The sequence below is a fragment of the Protopterus annectens genome, chromosome 12.part0 (genome assembly GCF_019279795.1).
Source record: "Protopterus annectens isolate FY-2018-M chromosome 12.part0, PAN1.0, whole genome shotgun sequence".
NCBI classification, from domain to species: Eukaryota; Metazoa; Chordata; order Ceratodontiformes; family Protopteridae; genus Protopterus; species Protopterus annectens.
The window spans coordinates 486,507,305-486,524,539 of record NC_056746.1 but is presented as its reverse complement, the minus strand read 5'-3'; the positions used below and the strand labels follow the sequence as shown (position 1 = coordinate 486,524,539).

At 40.5% G+C, this 17,235-nt stretch overlaps 1 protein-coding gene across 1 annotated transcript in view; it reads right to left on the bottom strand.

Moving 5' to 3' along the window:
- FLII (FLII actin remodeling protein) overlaps window positions 1-17,235 on the bottom strand; it is a 945,835-nt gene that overhangs the window by 257,595 nt on the left and 671,005 nt on the right. The window contains exon 19 of the mRNA XM_044089594.1: window positions 11,399-11,503. Coding sequence (XP_043945529.1) covers window positions 11,399-11,503 — 105 coding nt within the window. The remainder of the gene's footprint in view (window positions 1-11,398; window positions 11,504-17,235) is intronic.

Here is a 17,235-nt window from a genome sequence, read left to right as displayed (position 1 = left end):
GGGTTTATCAAAAGAGAGAGATAACAGAATGGTCAGCTAGGAACATGTGTAAAGAAATTTGCAATCATCAAGCACCTTAAAAAACCTATCAGGTTTTTTAGGAGCAGGGGGCTGAGAAGCTGCAGAAAAAGTATCCAACAAGGCAGCAATAACAGGAGGAACAGCAGAGGGCATGGGACACTCCATTTGAGGAAGTTCGTAGTACCTCCTTTGAACAACAGACACGTGGACACAATCCCCCTTAAAAAAAACTCTATCGTATGGGAAACGGTTTCCCCAAAGGAAATCTCTTCAAAGGAGAATCAAGACTAATAGAATCCTCTTCCTCCGAACCATAATCTAAGGGGAAAGAGAATCTGGGAGGAATAGGTCAAAGAGTCCTCATCAGAATCTACTTCCTCGTCAGACAAAACCTGCTCCTTAGGCCTCTTGACCAGGAATAGAAACTCCCTGAGGAGGCTTCAAAGCCATAAGGTATAGAACAACCCTTGTGCAAAATCCTGCCATTCACGTTGAAGATCCTTAGGAGCAGGAGAAATATGCTTGGTCCTTTGCTTCTTTTTTAAAGGGACATCAACCCTAACTATTTTAGGTGGGTCAGACCCCTATCTACACTCAATAAGCGTAGTGGGAATCTCCTCCCTAACAAGGATTTGTGGAACACCCTTACGTCCTTCAGAAATAATCAGCCACAGTTCCTCCTGAACATCCGAAATAGATATTATGCAGAGCCTCCAGGGACATGCAAGGAGCTGGGTCCCTTGCCAGCCTCTGAAGTATTCATGGCAGTGGAATCTGACTGAAAAAATGGGCAGTCCACCTGGCTTTCACCAGCCTCGACAGAGACATCCAGTGGAGCTGGTAAAGCAGAAGACTCTAATGAACTTTCTTGGCCTTCTTCTTCTTCGTGGACGGCTGACCTTCAGGTCGGGATGATTCTGCCATACTACCCTAAGCCAACAACTTCAGATGTTGGGTCTCCAGGTAAATACCCAGAAAGGAGAGCAGACTACGCAAAGTTTTTGGGACAAATGCCTGCCAGACAGAACACGACATTTGGTCGTGAGAACACCTAAGCAAAACAAACACAGCTTGAGATGGTCCTTACGGGGAATCTATCTCCCACACTGGCATTTCCCCTTTCTGGATGACATGTAAACCAACAACCTGCAAAAAGTAAAACAAGGAGAAAAACCCCATTGTGGCATTCATCTGAAAATGACTTGGTGAACAGCAGATGAAAGAGCTTTCAGACTGATGACTGAAGATGGCATTCGGACTGCAAAGAAGTTCCAAGGACAGTACATCCACACATCGCCTACATGCCCTACACTGTGCATGGGGAGCACACATGTGACATACAATGTCCCTATTACAACCTAAGGTTTTTGTACACTGGCCGGACGTTGGGCTGCCCTAGGCAAGGGAGCCCTACTGCAAGGAATACTGCAACAGTTATACGGAAGGACATCAAACCTTTCACATTTATGTACCCATTCATACTAATGAACACCACTGCATCTCCATTCAAAGGGCTAAATGGTTTCTAATTTTAGCCACGACTTCCTCATTGCTCAACACCTTTTTACCTTTAAGGTTTTAAATGAAAATTACTGCCCTCCACCAACTAATAAGCTTTCAGTGCATGATTGCACTAACTCCCTGCTGTCCAATATTTTACTTAAACAGACCACAATTCACTTTAGCCATTTTTGAGAAATCTTTTCTTAAACTTACCCCTGCCTCTTAGAACTCAACAACTGTAGAACTTGCAGATCTGGATAACTTGAACAACTTCAATACAAATCTTAAAGAACACATAGAAAATTAGTACAAATATAACTGCTTTCAGCGATGCTCGATAACTACAAATGTATTCATTCCAACACATGCTCAACTACTTGCATTATTAACTTTTCATTTTATCTCTTCTAGTAAACTAACTAAATTCTTGCAATATTCTCTACAATTTGTTAAGAGTGCAATGTTATCTGTAATTACAAGAATTCTGTATTTACACAGCTTCTCATCCTTGTCAGTTTGTTTTTGTTTTACATATAATTGTTCTACATTTTACATTTCCTCATGGTATGTGCAGCGGGTGAAAAGGGTCACATACTCATCCAACCAATCATCAAACATTAAATAAATACACAAAGGGGCAGGAACAAGCACCCACTATACTGTAACCAGGTCACTGCATATGTAGAAGTGCAAGAAAGTTATGTGCCATTTGTTACCTAGGCTGACAACGAGCAACAGAAATTAGGGTACAGAAAAAAGGCCCGCCATGGGTGATGCCACTATTAGTGCTGATCTCTGTAGTTCACCAGTCCAGGAACAATGAGGTACCAATTCCACTCTTAGCTGTCCACCCAACCAGTAGTGCTTAATGGTCTGGAAAACAAGTTGAACCCTAGAATGGAAGGGATGAAGGAGGCACTAAAGCTGGCTGGCCAACAGCAAGAGTGGCCTGATGGAGACAAAGAAGAGTGCATCTTTTTTTCCTTAATCAGAAATGTTTTACAGCAAAAAAAAAAAAATGTTAAATTTCAGTTTTTGAAGTTAACATTTCAGTAAATACCTAAAACAACAAGGTTGTTTACCTTGCAGTCACAAGGTACAGGATTTGATTCTCACCTTTACAAAGGGGAAATTGGATGGATTTAAAATGGCCCACAAAGACAAATAGCCATGTACTTTCCTATGAAACTGCGAAAATAAAGGTACAGCATTCCTAAAACAACAGTGAAGACTTGCAAATAAAAATAGTGCTATGGCATTACCAAAACTGTCACCTAGCACCTTACCATTTAAGTATTGTAATGTAAAATCACTACCAGACAGCTTAAGTGTTATGCATATTTCAAGTGCAGAACACCACCGCAGAAAGCACCAATACTGTGGAAACTGCGTTTGTGTGTGATGACTACCACTTGCAGTGTCATCAGAAAGTACTGAAAAGGGACATCTGCTCAGACTAAGAGCAATTTAGAGACCTGCAAAATTATAAAAATGTGTCTTTAGGTACATTAGAGGTTGAATTTTGCACACAAAACACCAATATCACATGTTACAAACCAAGTACTTGACATTTTTGTGATTCCGAAAATGGCACAAGGTCTGGTGACAGCAAAGACTAAAGAAATGTACATAAAGCAGTACTTGGCAGTAAAACCATAAATGCTTTCCAGACTTGTTTGTTGAACATAATTCTCACCTACAACAACTGCTGAGAGAAAACTACCATCTACATAACTTCCACAGAACAAGCAAGTATTTTTTAAACCACATTCAGCATCCATATAGCACTAACACAAGTGAACAGGGCTCCTATGAAGAGAATAGTTGGCCAACTCCTATGTTAGGGCTTCTCTCTTTTTTAATTTCTCCAAGCATTTTGGATTTCTAATACCATGACGGGAATGGACCCCATTCCTAAGTCAAAGTATAATGAAAGTTCATGAAATTAGTACTGTTTCAGTCTTTGATGTTAGCCAGAAGTGCTCTTTGCAGCACCCGCAATGTGCCCAGTAATGACTCCTTCTGCAAATTGTATAGCGTTGCATGTATCAGTAACATATCTCAAGTATGATTGTAAATTCTTTTTTTATAAGATCTGTTGCTCCTACTGCTATTGGAACTGTCTGGGTATTCTTCTTCCACACTGCCCTAATTTCTGCCTGCAAATCCTAGTATTTTATGACTTTGTGTCTCGCTGTATGTAAAACACTGCAGTCACTGGGTGTATAAATTTCAATGATCAGTGCTACTTTTGTCTTCATTTCATGGACTAATATATCTGGTTTTCTCGCATTTATTTTTTGAACTGTTGGTAATGGACGATCCCATGTGATATAAACTTCATTCTTTTCTTTGATGCTTTGTGGCTCATGTTTCCAGTGTTTTTCAGCTACTTCAATATTATAATGTTTGCATAATCCCCAATGCAACAGTCTTGCCACATTATTATGCCTTTCAGTAAACAGCAGTCCTTCTGCCATTAGTATATCACAACCAGCAAAAAGATATGTGACGGTTTCTAATTTTGTTTTACAAAATCTACTTTTGCCTGTTTCTATCCTTCTGCCATTAGTATATCACAACCAGCAAAAAGATATGTGATGGTTTCTAATTTTGTTTTACAAAATCTGCATTTGCCTGTTTCTATATCCACGGTGGTGGTGCTACGGTAGCATTGTCGCCTCACAGTAAGACGCTGTGCAGTTCGATTCTCAGCTAGAGCGTCTTCTGCGTGGAGATATGCGTGAATGGGCGTACCTTCGTTGAAGGTTGTGCGTCAGGGCTGGCAACTCGGCACGTAAAAATCAACTGCCAATCATTAGCGGACCGGAGTTCCGCTGTGGCGACCCCTAACCGGGAAAAGCCGAAAGACGCATACACATACATACATTTGCCTGTTTCTCCCACATATTCAATGGACTTTGTAAACCAACGTGTACGTAGTCCACTATCTTGGGCCGGCAATATTAACTTTTTTTCTTTTGGTTTAAATTTACCTCTCCTTAACCATTCCTGCATTCAGTCCTGATCAACATGAGGTTGTTCCAAGAGTTTACTATATTTGCAACTATATTTATGCATTTTCCACATTTCTTGCCTTGTCATCTGATACTTCATATTATATTCTTTCTTTTGTTTTTTTGGCACATTCATTTGCTGCCTGGTTTTTATCTACTTCTGGTTTGATTTCCATTCCTGCTTGATGCCGATATGCTTCTGCTAAAATAAGCAGGGAAGTTGTTTTAGGCATACTCTCCGCATGTTTCAAAACTTTCATTAGATTGGTATCTTGTGAGGTCAGCATATATGTATGCAGTCCCACGATTGCAGATCTATACATGTAATCAGTTTTGAGGAGGCCCATACTTCCTTCAGAATGGGGAATATAAAATCTTGATATGCACTGGTTTTTATAAATCATTTGATGACCATGAAGCATCATTCTTGTTTTCCTGTCCAACCTATCCAAAACCTTTTGGGGCCAGTCAGTCACTCCAAAACTTAAGTTAGGACAGTAAAAGCAAATTGGTTTATAGCTTGAACTTTGTTCCTAGATGTGAATGCTGTTTTCAGTACTAATTTAAGTCTTCTAAAATATTCCTTACTAAGCTTTACTCGCATTTGTTCATGTTTTATTGTTGATCCTTCATCAATTCCCATATATTTATACACTACTTCTTGCTCAAGTTCTTTTATATCGCATTCTTGCCCCAAACTGACGTTTTCTTGGTGTTGCAGCTTTCCTGCTTTAAAGGTTGCTTTTGTACATTTATCAAGACCAAATGACATTCTTATATCATCTGAAAAAGTTTTGATCACTTGTAGTTGTGCTTTTTATGAACTACACAGTTTTAAATTATCTACAAAAAGAAGATGAGAAGTCTTTACACTTCGTTTTCTGGTTGTAGCCATGACCTAATGTGTTAAGTAGACAACTTAATGGTTTAAGGGCAAGACAAAAGAGCAGCAGTGACAGAGAGTCACTCTGGAATATCCCCTTTGAATTTTTATCCATGGAATAATAAACTGTCCTTTATTATGGCTTAACTGCAAAGTGGTTTGCCACTGCTTCATGGTTGCTGTAATGTAATTGATCAGTGTAGGGTGTATCTTCTACATTTTAAATACTCTTATCTATGAATGTGGGATACTGTCAAATGCCTTGTTAAAGTCTATCCATACCACACTTAGATTCTTCCCCTTTTAACAGTTCTCCATTATGACTTTTAATAAAAATGATCCTTATGACTTTCTTTTATTACCCTGATGTTCAATTGCCATGACTGAGGTTTCTTCTAAATAACTATAAACTCTTGTCGGCATCAATTACAGTATACAGTTTCTATGTCGTCAAAAGGCAAGTTATTGGGCTATAGTTTTTAGTACAGCTTGCAGGTTCACTCTTAAGTAGGGGTATTATTTTTTTCTATTGTTAACCAGTCTGGTGTCTGTTTGGGGTGTGCATACAAATAGTTCTTACTCGTGGCTAAATATTCATGTAAAGATGTTAATACTTTGAGCCAGAAGTTAGGTACTACATCTGGGCCTGTGGTTTTTCATTTAGGAGTTTTTCTTAACTTTATTTCAATCTCTCTGGCTGTTACTTCACCCCATTTCATATCCTGTACATTTGAAATTCGTATTTTCTTTTACTTCTTCTATCCATTTAGCACCTTTGCTATTTTCCACATGATCTTCATAGATACTTCTTCAAAATGCATCTATATCTTCTTTTTTTTGGTGGTGTTTCAATTCCTTTTGCCTTGTTTCCCAATTCTCTATAAACCTTTTTTAGGTCATCAATAAACTGCTTATTTTGTTCTTTTCCTTTATATTTATCTGCATATCTTCTAAGTTTTTCTGCCTGCATTGATATTTTTAGTTTATTATTTGCAAAAGTGTACGATAGATCCTGATCTGTTCTGATACTGTGCATTGTTTTTATCATGTCTATCTTTGAGTATTTTTGTTGATCTGTTCCCTCTTCTATACTCTAACAGTGACACTTCTTGTCTTAATTGCTTTATAGTTTTCTCTACTCTATTTCTCCCCTTCATTTCCCTTACTACCCTGTGTTATTTCTCCCCTTCATTTCCCTTACTACCCTGTGTTTTTGTGGTAAGACTTTATCCGTTATTAATTTAGCTGCATGGTTGTATATCCTATTTACTTCTGTTATATCACATTACACTCTATGGACAGTCCTAATTACTGTGTTCATTTGTTTTATCAAACGTCTAACTTTTGGGGTTTTATTTACTTTCTGTAGATCCCAATATGTCTGACAATTTCTATTAAAATCAAGCAACTCTTCTCTTAGATCATTTTCTTCTAAAGGGCACATTGTTCTCCATTTCCTGCAGGCATTCTATATAAAGTTCCAGAGCAACTTCTTGTACCACATTCTCTTCAGTTTCATCCTGCGTTCTTTGATTCTTTGTTTCTTTGTTCAGTAATCTTTCATATGGGAACTCACTGTCCTATCACTCCACAACATTGGCTATGTCAGAGTTGCCACACTTTCCTATTCCTTCCCTTGCTGTGCAACTCCAAATGAACGTTTGTACTGGTTTCCTGTGGAAGGCTCCAAAGTATCTTTGTATGACAAATGATCAGATGTTTCCCACTCAACTGATTTTTTTCCTTAATTTGGGGATCCATTGCTCTGTCCTGCTGTGATGTTATCTGAATTAGCAGGTAATCCATAGCCTCAGTTTCTATTTCTTTAACTTCTCAGTTACCAATCCTCTTTTCTACTTTTCATCTTTGTTTTCTTATTTTTGCAATGTAGAATTTTCCATGTCCGGATGCCTTTGCCTATATTTCTCTTTAAATATTTTTGGTGCTGCTCTTTTTGAATTGATTAATTTTGCTTTCTCTTTTGCATACATATTGCACTATATTAAATCTTGTTATTTCCCATGTCAGTATTTCTCAATCAGATGTCTCCTGCACCTCCTATTTCTCCTTACTTTGGGGACTCGTTGTTAGATCATGCTGTGTTATAACCTGTGTTAGACTTCCTGCACTAAATCCTTCACTTCGCAAGTATTCCATAACTTGATCTTCAATTTTTTTAACTTCTACTTTACTAATCCTTTTGTTCTAAGTTCCCTCTTTGTGATCTTATTTTTTTTATTGTGAAATTTTCCATATCTGGATGCCTTTGCCTGTACTTCTCTTTGAATATCTTTGAGACTGCCTTTTTGTGTTGATTAATTTAGCTTTCTCCTTTGCATAAATATTGCACCATATCAGATCTCTCTTTCTTTCCCATGTCCATATTTCTTTTTTATACCTTTTATAAAGTCTCTAGGTTTAGTTCTTTATATTTTTGCACTTTCTCAGTCACTTCTTTTTACAAACGGCCCAAGGTCTGTTGGTCTATACAATGTTTTTCATAAATCTACTGTATTAATGAACACAATTTTTTATTTGAAGCTTCTGACAGTTTTTCTTGTGGAAATATTTTTCTTTCCTCTAATTTCTCTCAATCTTTTTTATATCTTCTGTCAGGAAATTCTGGGCTTCTTGCATAACAGTAACAATGCATAATTTATTCCTTATCCTCAATAGTCGACTCTATCGTCTTTATGGCTTTTTTTGGCCTATCAGTTTTTGTGATTTTTGTGGACTGCTACTTCGTTCTACAACAGGGCCATCCTTTCCCTGGGCCTAGCCTAGCCTCATTGTACAAATTTTTCTGTGTCTTGACGGTTCTACACTGTCATTTTTTCCAGTCCTGGCACCAGTGTGCCTACCAGGATTGGGCACTTTTTATCCTGGGTTTTGTGTACCCAGCTATCTTTTTTATTTTTTAACCTACTTCTGTCCATGTTATATGCTATTTAAGAAACAGTCTATATATCAGTGCCATCTTGGTGAGATTTTGTGAAAAATCAGGGTGCACCCTGTGAAGGTATTCACCAAGACTTGATGATGAATTCAGTTCCAGCAATACTACTCTCCTTTGCTTGCTTTCTTATCTCTCCATTCAGACCCCCAGTTATCATCTCTCCATTTGGACCCCCACTTATCTCTCCATTTGGACCCCCAACTTACCTCTCCATTCGGGTAACGTAGTGTGAACCTTGTCATTCAAAATGTTTTAGAAAGAAACAAGTATGACAAAGTAATCACCTTCAGGACAGGTACCCTTCAACAGACTGTTTTGCATAATACAAATTCTTGATGTACTAACTATATGGAGCACAACACCCTCCAAAAGTAAAACATCCATCTCTAACAACTAAACTATTGTGAAAGTAATCCTTCAGAAAAAAAAAAACATGCTGTCAGTCTGGGAACATAGGTAGAATAAGCTGTAATCTTTGACCTGAATGTTACATTGGATTTCCAGGTTTTTGTACCATAAATAAGTACTGATCACACTACTGTTTTGTACATCTTACTTTTCAGCTTCTTTGGCATTCTTCTGTCACACACTACCCCTGATACTCTGTGCCACTTGAATATAGCCCTTCTGATACTATCCTTTGAAGCAGACCTCATGTTACTAAAAGGTACGCTGAGCCACAGAACAGAAACAACTGTCACACTGTACACCTCCTTTACATGTTCTCTACAACAAACACAGTACACCATTCTGTAGCTTAATAACATGATGTCATGTTCAACCTGAGTAGGTATGAGAGCATACAAACACGGGGTAATCTGATAAAGTGACTTTTTACTACAGACAACTTTCTCTACATCTTACTCCACCAAGGAGTTCTGAAAGTGAGCAGTTTGATACAGACAGATAAAGGACTTCACAGCCAAGCTGTCTGACTAGTAGATTCCCTTACCACACCCATCTTTGGCTTCAGAATCCACACGAGATTGACTGCTACCAACCTGCAACAATCATTGGCATCTATGACAAGCAGGGGAGATTATCTGCCATAGGCTGCTTCTCCAAAACAGAGTAAAGTTAACCTTCCTGGGGCCTAAAATAAAGCATCCTTGAGGAAAAGCTTCAAGGGGATCTAAACAAAGTGTTTCCTTCAGGCTGCTCCATTAAGTACAAAAATGCTTTTTCAGAGGACAGGAATGGAAAGACTGCGCCAAACTGGACTTCACCTCCAAGTGTCCTTACAAGAAGTTCCCTGGGGGAGACATACTTCTGAGGCTACTATGGGCTTATTCAGAACACAGTGATAAGTGCTGGAGAGCACCCTATAATGGGGGGAGCTCAACTGCCACTGAAAAGGGCAGAAGACTCAAATTCTGGTGGTGGTGAAGTCTAATGGATGTCATTGGGGATGTTCCAAAGAGTGATTCATCTCTCAAGTCAACAGAAAAAGGTGGATCTTCTCCATAGCAAAGACCATACCATAGCCAAGGATCCAATGTCCTGCTTCTTACAATAAAGATGAGTTTCAAGGGTGTGTCAGAGACAGCATCTAAATCCTGCCTTGTGCTTTTAGATAAGCTGTATGACCTTACCATGTACTAATTCCATGGCCACCAGTGAAGTACAAGGATGGAGGCCTCACACTTCTATCATTGATGGCAGTTAGTTGCTAGACTGAAATGCTGGAAAATTGTCACTTCTCAATGTCATGCTGTAGTCTCAGGCAGAACAGGTAGGAGCTGTACTGGTTCTGACTAATAAGCTGGTGACCACAACAGTACTTTGAAGCTCCAAATTCCTTAGATATCCAAATCAAGCACTCTACAAGAATGGCCAATTAGTGGAGAACCAAACACTACAAGCAGCTAGGAGGAACTATCAACTGTCGGGATGTGCACACCCTTTAACTCAGTGGAAAGGATGTTGATGTGGGCTAAGGGGGCATGTTTTTGAGTGTAGAGCTTCAGAAGTCTGAAAACCTCAAACAGACAGAGCTCAGGAAGGACATGTCCAAGTGTTTTCTCACTGCAAATGTCCACAAAGTTAACAGCAACTGTTATACACAACTAACACCAATAGATATTACCTTGGTTTAGTTTATACTGTTCACACCAAGCAAACCAGAAGTACAATCACAGGCATTAATTTGATGCCACTACACATCTAAAAAAGTGAAGACATCTGAGGTTCCTTTAGATTTCTATGGTCATTCTACTTCCCTCAATGATTTCATCTGTGACCATTGGCCATATCCTGAAGCCTTCCACCTCACTTCCAGACTTCTCTACTTGATGTTTCAACCTATTCCTTGGACCACAACTGATACTCAGGACATGAATGGCCAGTGGTCTTTGTGGGTAAGGACGAGACAAACTGCTGTGCAGAAGTATTATGAACAATATGTAGGGATGGTCTTCATGAAGTCAGATGAAAAAGGGATGTACGTGAGTACCAGTATCAACCCGCCTTCATGTGATGATTCAGGTGAAACATCCAGTGCACAATGGCATCCTATAGTCCCCACTAAAGAACCCAATGCAATGGCCATTGCCCCATGCCTTAGGAGGAAAATCTTAAAGTATGAATTCAGCCTTTTTTCAACCTCTGTCAACCCTTAGATACCCTATTTCTGCCACATAACTCAGGTCAATGTATTAATCAAACCACTATGACAAATATGTCTGCCACGCTTTCACATTTTATTACACACATCTCTTGCCTCCTGCTATATCTGCTTAAAAAAATGTCACAAGATTTACAAAATTCCTTACCATACAGCAGGGCTGTTAACTCAGCATTAATTTAATTAGTATTTCCAGAATTAATTGATCCCCATCAGGATAGTCATAACATCAGCACACTGTCTCATGTGCTTACAGAAAGTGAAATGGCATTTCACTTAACTTCAAATTATAAAAGGCATTAAAAGGTCACATTAAATGCATGCTGATGTTTTTGTGTTAATATCAACAAGCTGAATCAAACAGAGAGATGGTTAGGAAAGAGTAAAAGCATTACCAGTCGCATATCTGGAAGAAGGTCAATTTTTGGCTTCTTCTTATGCTCTACAGACAGTTTGTAATTAATCTGGGGAAGCTCCAAATACCCCAACCCAAGGCCAACCTGAAAAAAAGAACAAAAACAAATCAACCAGGAGATATAGCACAAAAGCAATAGGTTATTTCAAGAAACAAATAAAATGCACAGCACTGATATACATTTTTTGTAAAACTAACCTGACCTGGTTCTATGTGAACCATATGAACGAAGTAACCAGATTCACCATCAAGCTGAATAATGATGGAAAAAAGCAAAGGGAACTGAGCTGAGAAGAGTTGCATCATCTGCACAACACTGCCTGCATCACTGGATGGGCAGCACTGGGGTGGTTTATGTCAGGAAACAAAAGTTGTTTATGTGTAATGTAAAGATATGTAACAAACGTGAAAGAATACATAAAGCTTTTTAATGTCAGTGGGATACAAATGCATGGCCTACGGAACAGTGTGGCACCCATAAGCCTGGTGAAGTAAGACTTGGTGAGACTGACAACTGCTTTCTGAATAATTTATAACCATGACTAGTTCATGCTGGGAATGGAAGGATAATGACATTCACAGTATATAGTTTTGGAGTGGAATGATGAAGGTCCTCTCTCTCCCACTCCCACGTCTAGTGCTTTTTCCGTGAAGGTAGTTAAGCTGTGACCCCAACCAACCTCAACAAGTTTGATGGAGTGAGTAAGGTGTCTTTAGGAGGGGAAAAGGAAAGGACAATGATGTATTTACAATTCATACGATCACAGGAAATACAAGGCGACTGAGTATCGTGACCATTTACCATTTGCTAGTTCACTCTCTCAGACTGGACCTCCTCTCTCAAGGAGGATTGGGACAGTTAAGCCTGGGGTGAATCTGTGAATATCCATCAAATCACCAAGTTCCAGTTGGAAGAAAGATAATATATCACACTGATTAATTTGCTACAAAAGTCTTTTCCATAGCTATGGAAGGCCCTGTATAATGAACCCTACTGGCATAGAAAGCAAGGCATAAAACTCCTTTCAGGAGTCAAGGGATAGTACTTCCAGTCCTTTCTGATAGCTTAGGAGTTTTAGGCTAGTGATCTTAATCAGGATTTTTTTTTTACTTACTCGTTTACTTGCATTTGTTTATGTGGAAAGTCTGACTAGGAAATGAAACTCCTTTTCTGCGAACGCCCAGGGAGAAAAGCTTCATGGTTACATACAAAAAGTTATTACGACAATGTGCAAAACATCTACTAAGGCAAAACATTTACAAGGTTATAACAGAGACATGCCAAGAGTTAAGCAACCATAAGACCTCTCTGTACTATACATACATTAGAATAAATATCTTATAGAAATTGCACTGATAGTTTTGGAAGTTGGAGATATTCTGGCACTCAGGTAGTGAGGGGATAATGTTTGTGGAGTTTTCAAGTTGAGCTGACGGGTCTATATTATAAGAATGAAAGTGCATACTATATTGAAAGAATGAAAGTGCATACGTGCGACTACATAAAAGTCTACACAATGTGCGAAAAAAAGAAGTTATGTACTCAACATAACATTCCAAGTTTGTAGTCCATCTCGACCTTCATTCTTACATATGGGTTCTGAGTCAATCCGCGGCTTCAACTCGGCCTATTACAAGCTCAAAGTCTCTTAGCTGGCTCGTGGCTAGGTATGTATCCCATACTGCACCAGTACAATCTCCAGATCTTGTTTGCTACTAAACTATTGAAAGACAGAACTAAGGTTATCCAGAAAGAACAGCGATAATGAAAGTTCTCCATCCTGCCAAGGTAATACTATCCTGTCTCCAGATCCTTCCAGGATGGGGATAAGTGGGTGGGTTCGTAAGAATGAAGGTCGAGATGGACTACAAACATGGAATGTTATGGTGAGTACATAACTTCTTTATGTTCTGTAGTCCTATCTCACCTTCATTCTTACATATGGGACAGCGTCCTTAGCACCTTATTCTTGGGTGGCTCACGGAAAAAATACTCCTGAGTACCATGGAACCAAAAGAGGGTCTACCCCTAGAGGTCAGGTCCAACTTGTAATGAGCAATAAAGGTATGAGGGGTAGCCCAGGTTGCTGTTACACAAATATTGTCAATGGGAACTCTGGCTTGGAAGGCAGCAGATGTAGACTGGGATCGAGTAGAATGAGCCTTAATCCTGAACAGTAGAGTTTTTCCATTGGAGGAGTAAATGAAGGGAATACAGCTTGAAATCCAATTCAACAGGGTCACTTTAGAGACTGGCAGACCTAGTCTAGAATCAGAGAAAGATATGAACAATTGATCTGACTTTCTGAGGTCCTTAGTCCTGTGAAGGTAGAACTGTAACAGCCTGTGAACATCCAATTGATGAAATTTGTATTCTGCTGCATTAGAATGGTTAGGGAAAAACACCGGTAACTCTATAATTTGGTTCAGGTTAGTTTGAGAGCAAACTCTGGAAATAAAGGAAGGATTATTAAGAAGAGAAACTCTGTCTTTGCGGAATGTAAGATAAGGAGGCTTTATAGACAGTGCTTGCAACTCTGATACTCGTCTAGCTGATGTGATAGCTACTAGAAACAAAGTCTTCCAAGACAGAAATTTCAGCGGACACAAATGAGCAGACTCAAAGGGTGGTGAAGTTAGCTTGGACAAGACAAGACAAAGTTCAGATCCTAGGAAGCTACCGGTTCCTGAAGGGGGGGGTCTCAGCAAAGGGTCTATATTAGAACACCGAACATTCAAAATGTCGAGTGTTCTAATATTGAACCCTAGCAATCGAAAAAAAACAGAACATTCAGAACAGCAAATTTTTCCTAGGGAAAAAATTTGCTGTTCCAAAACACATACACACAGCACAAGCACACCAAACAAACAGCAATCTACACACATACACCTAAACTCTTACACATAACCCTACACTAAACTATACATACACCACTAACTATCCACTTACCTTAACCCAAACCCTAACCCTAAGGTCCGTCACTATCGCACAGTCACCTCACCCGCGCCCTAACCCTAACTCACCTAACCCGCCCTAACCCACACGTCCACACAATCGCACACTTACCGGACCTGCGCCCTAACCCTAACTCACCTAACCCACCCTAACTCACACATCCACACAATTGCACACTTACTTGAACCCGACCCGTAACTTTCCACCAGAGCGCTGAAAATACTGAAGCAACAGAAACTGACAACCAAATTCTTTCCCTAGGAAAGAATTCGGTTTCCTGTTTCTTCGATGTTTTCAACGTTTGCTGAAAACGGGTCGATATTAGAACACTTGACATTTCAAATGTTCGGTGTTCTAATATAGACCCTCAGCAAAGTAGCACCTTTAATGAAGGTTTTACACAATCTGTGTGACATCAGGTTAGACTCATGCAGACCAAAATGAAAATTAGATATTGCTGCCAATTGGACCCTAATTGTGGCAGCAGCAGATCCCTGATGGAAATGTTTGGACAAAAATTTTAAAACCATTGGGATAGATGCAGTGTAAGGATCTACATACCTTTCTTTAGCCCAGACAGAAAACCTTCTCCATTTGCTAGAGTATAACCTCCTGGTGGAAGGTTTACATGAAGACATGAGAATGTGGGTCACAGCAGGTGAAAAGTCATGAAACCTGACTAGGGATGGAATTGGAGCAGCCATGTTGTCAGGGTGAAGGTGTGCAGGGTGGGGTGAAGGGAGCCTGACGTGTGTCAAGAGGTCTGGCACTGGGTCCAGAGTCCATGAATCGTCTAGTAGATGAGGCCCGAGAAAGGAGAACCAAATCTGACGAGGCCAGTAAGGAGTGATGAGAATCATTTTGCTTCCTAACAGCTTCGCTTTCTGAATCACCTTGGATATGAGAGGAAGAGGAGAGAAAGTATAAAGGAGTCCCAGGGGCCAATCATGAACAAGTGACTCCCCCAGAGGAGGGATAAGGGAAAAATAGCTGCTGCATTTGTAGTTGATCGGACAGGCAAGGAGATCACAGCAAGGCATCCCCATTTGCAGAAGATTTGTTCCTCTATTTCCTGATTCAGAGACCACTCGTGAGGCATTAATATTGCCCGGCTGAGTTTGTCGGCTATCACGTTGGTTGTCCCTGGGATGTGCATTGCCACCAGAAAGCGCTGGGAGGATATCGCCCACTTCCAAACACGAATAGCCTCTCGGCAAAGGGGGTAAGACCTGGTTCCACCTTGCTTGTTGTCTGATTGGATTGTTATCATGCCTAGAGGGAGAGTCATGAAGTGCTTACAATGCTAGAAGTACTGCCCTCATCTCTAGGACATTGATATGCAGGTGAGCCTGGTGATCTTGCCATGTGCCTTGGACAGTCCTGCCTACATAATGCCCCCCCCCCACCCTACCTGGGAGGCATCTGTGGTCACAGTAGCAACGGGTTAGCGAGGAAGGAATGGGGTGCCTGATGTGAGTTGGTCAGATTGAATCCACCAACAAAGATCCTTCTTGCATGACTCTGTTATGACGATGTGGTGAGATAGACGCAGTTGCTGAAAAGACCACTGGGACGATAGAAGCCATTGAAGAATTCGCATGTGTAATCTGGCGAGAGGGACTAACATTATAGTGGATGCCATGGTCCCTAAGAGTTTCAGCACCGTCTTTGCCTTGACTTTCTGTAGAGGAAGTAGACAGAGAATTTGTCTGAGGTTCTGCGCTCTCTCTGCGGGAAGATGAGCTAATGTGGCGACTGTGTCTATTTCTGCACCTATAAAAGTCACAAATTGAGAGGGCAATAAGGCAGACTTTTCCCAATTTATTGTAATCCCCAACTGGGAACAAAGCTGGATAGTGGCATCTCTGATTTGTAGGAGTAAATGTCTGGTGGGAGCGATCAGGAGCCAGTCGTTCAAGTACAGAAACACTTGGAATTCTAGAAGTCTCAGGTGAGCTGTCACTACCACCATGCATTTGGTGAACACCCTGGGAGCCGTGGTGAGACCAAAGGGCAAAGCACGAAATTGATAATGACTGGCAACTGGCTCCCAGCCAGAAGCGTAGATGACTCCTCGACGCTCTGTCCATTTTTATACGGTAGTACGTGTCTTGGAGGTCTATGGAGCACATCCAATTGTCTTTCGCTAAGAGAGGGTGTATAGACTGCAGTGTCACCATCCGGAACTTGGCCTTCTTTACGGATTCATTTAGCTTGCTGAGGTCCAATATGGGCCTCCAGTCCCCTGTACGTTTTGGCACTAAAAAGAATCTGGAGCAAGTTCCGGACCCGATCTGGTCTACGGGGATGGTTTGGATGACTCTGTCTGCAAGCAACTTTCTCACTTCTACAGTTGCTTGATCCCTGTGATTCTACAGTTGCTTGATCCCTGTGATTGGGCTGAACATCCAGGATCTTCCTGTCAGCGTGAGGTGGAAGAGAAAAGGGTATGGAGTAACCTCTGGTGACTATTCTTTGTACCCATTTGTCTTGGGTGATGTTTAGCCAGGCTTCTGGATACAAAGATATGCGACTCCTGACTGGCTCCAGAGAAGCACAGCCGGGCCCCATATCAGGAGCACTGATAGGGATGGCCTCAAAATGAATCGCGGCCTCCCTGGTTTTGCGGGAAGCCCCTGCCTCTACGGTGACGTCTACCATTTGCTCCTCCTCCTCTGCATCTGAAGGATGAGTCACCCAGTGCATCCAGGACGTCAGGTCGTCAGGGGTATAAAACATGCAGCCGACGCCATTTCATTCAGTTTTTCTTGCCCCAGATGTCAGGTACCCCCCAAATGGGGAGCAAAAAAAAAAAAATAAAATAAAATAAATTTTATATATATATATATATATATATAATA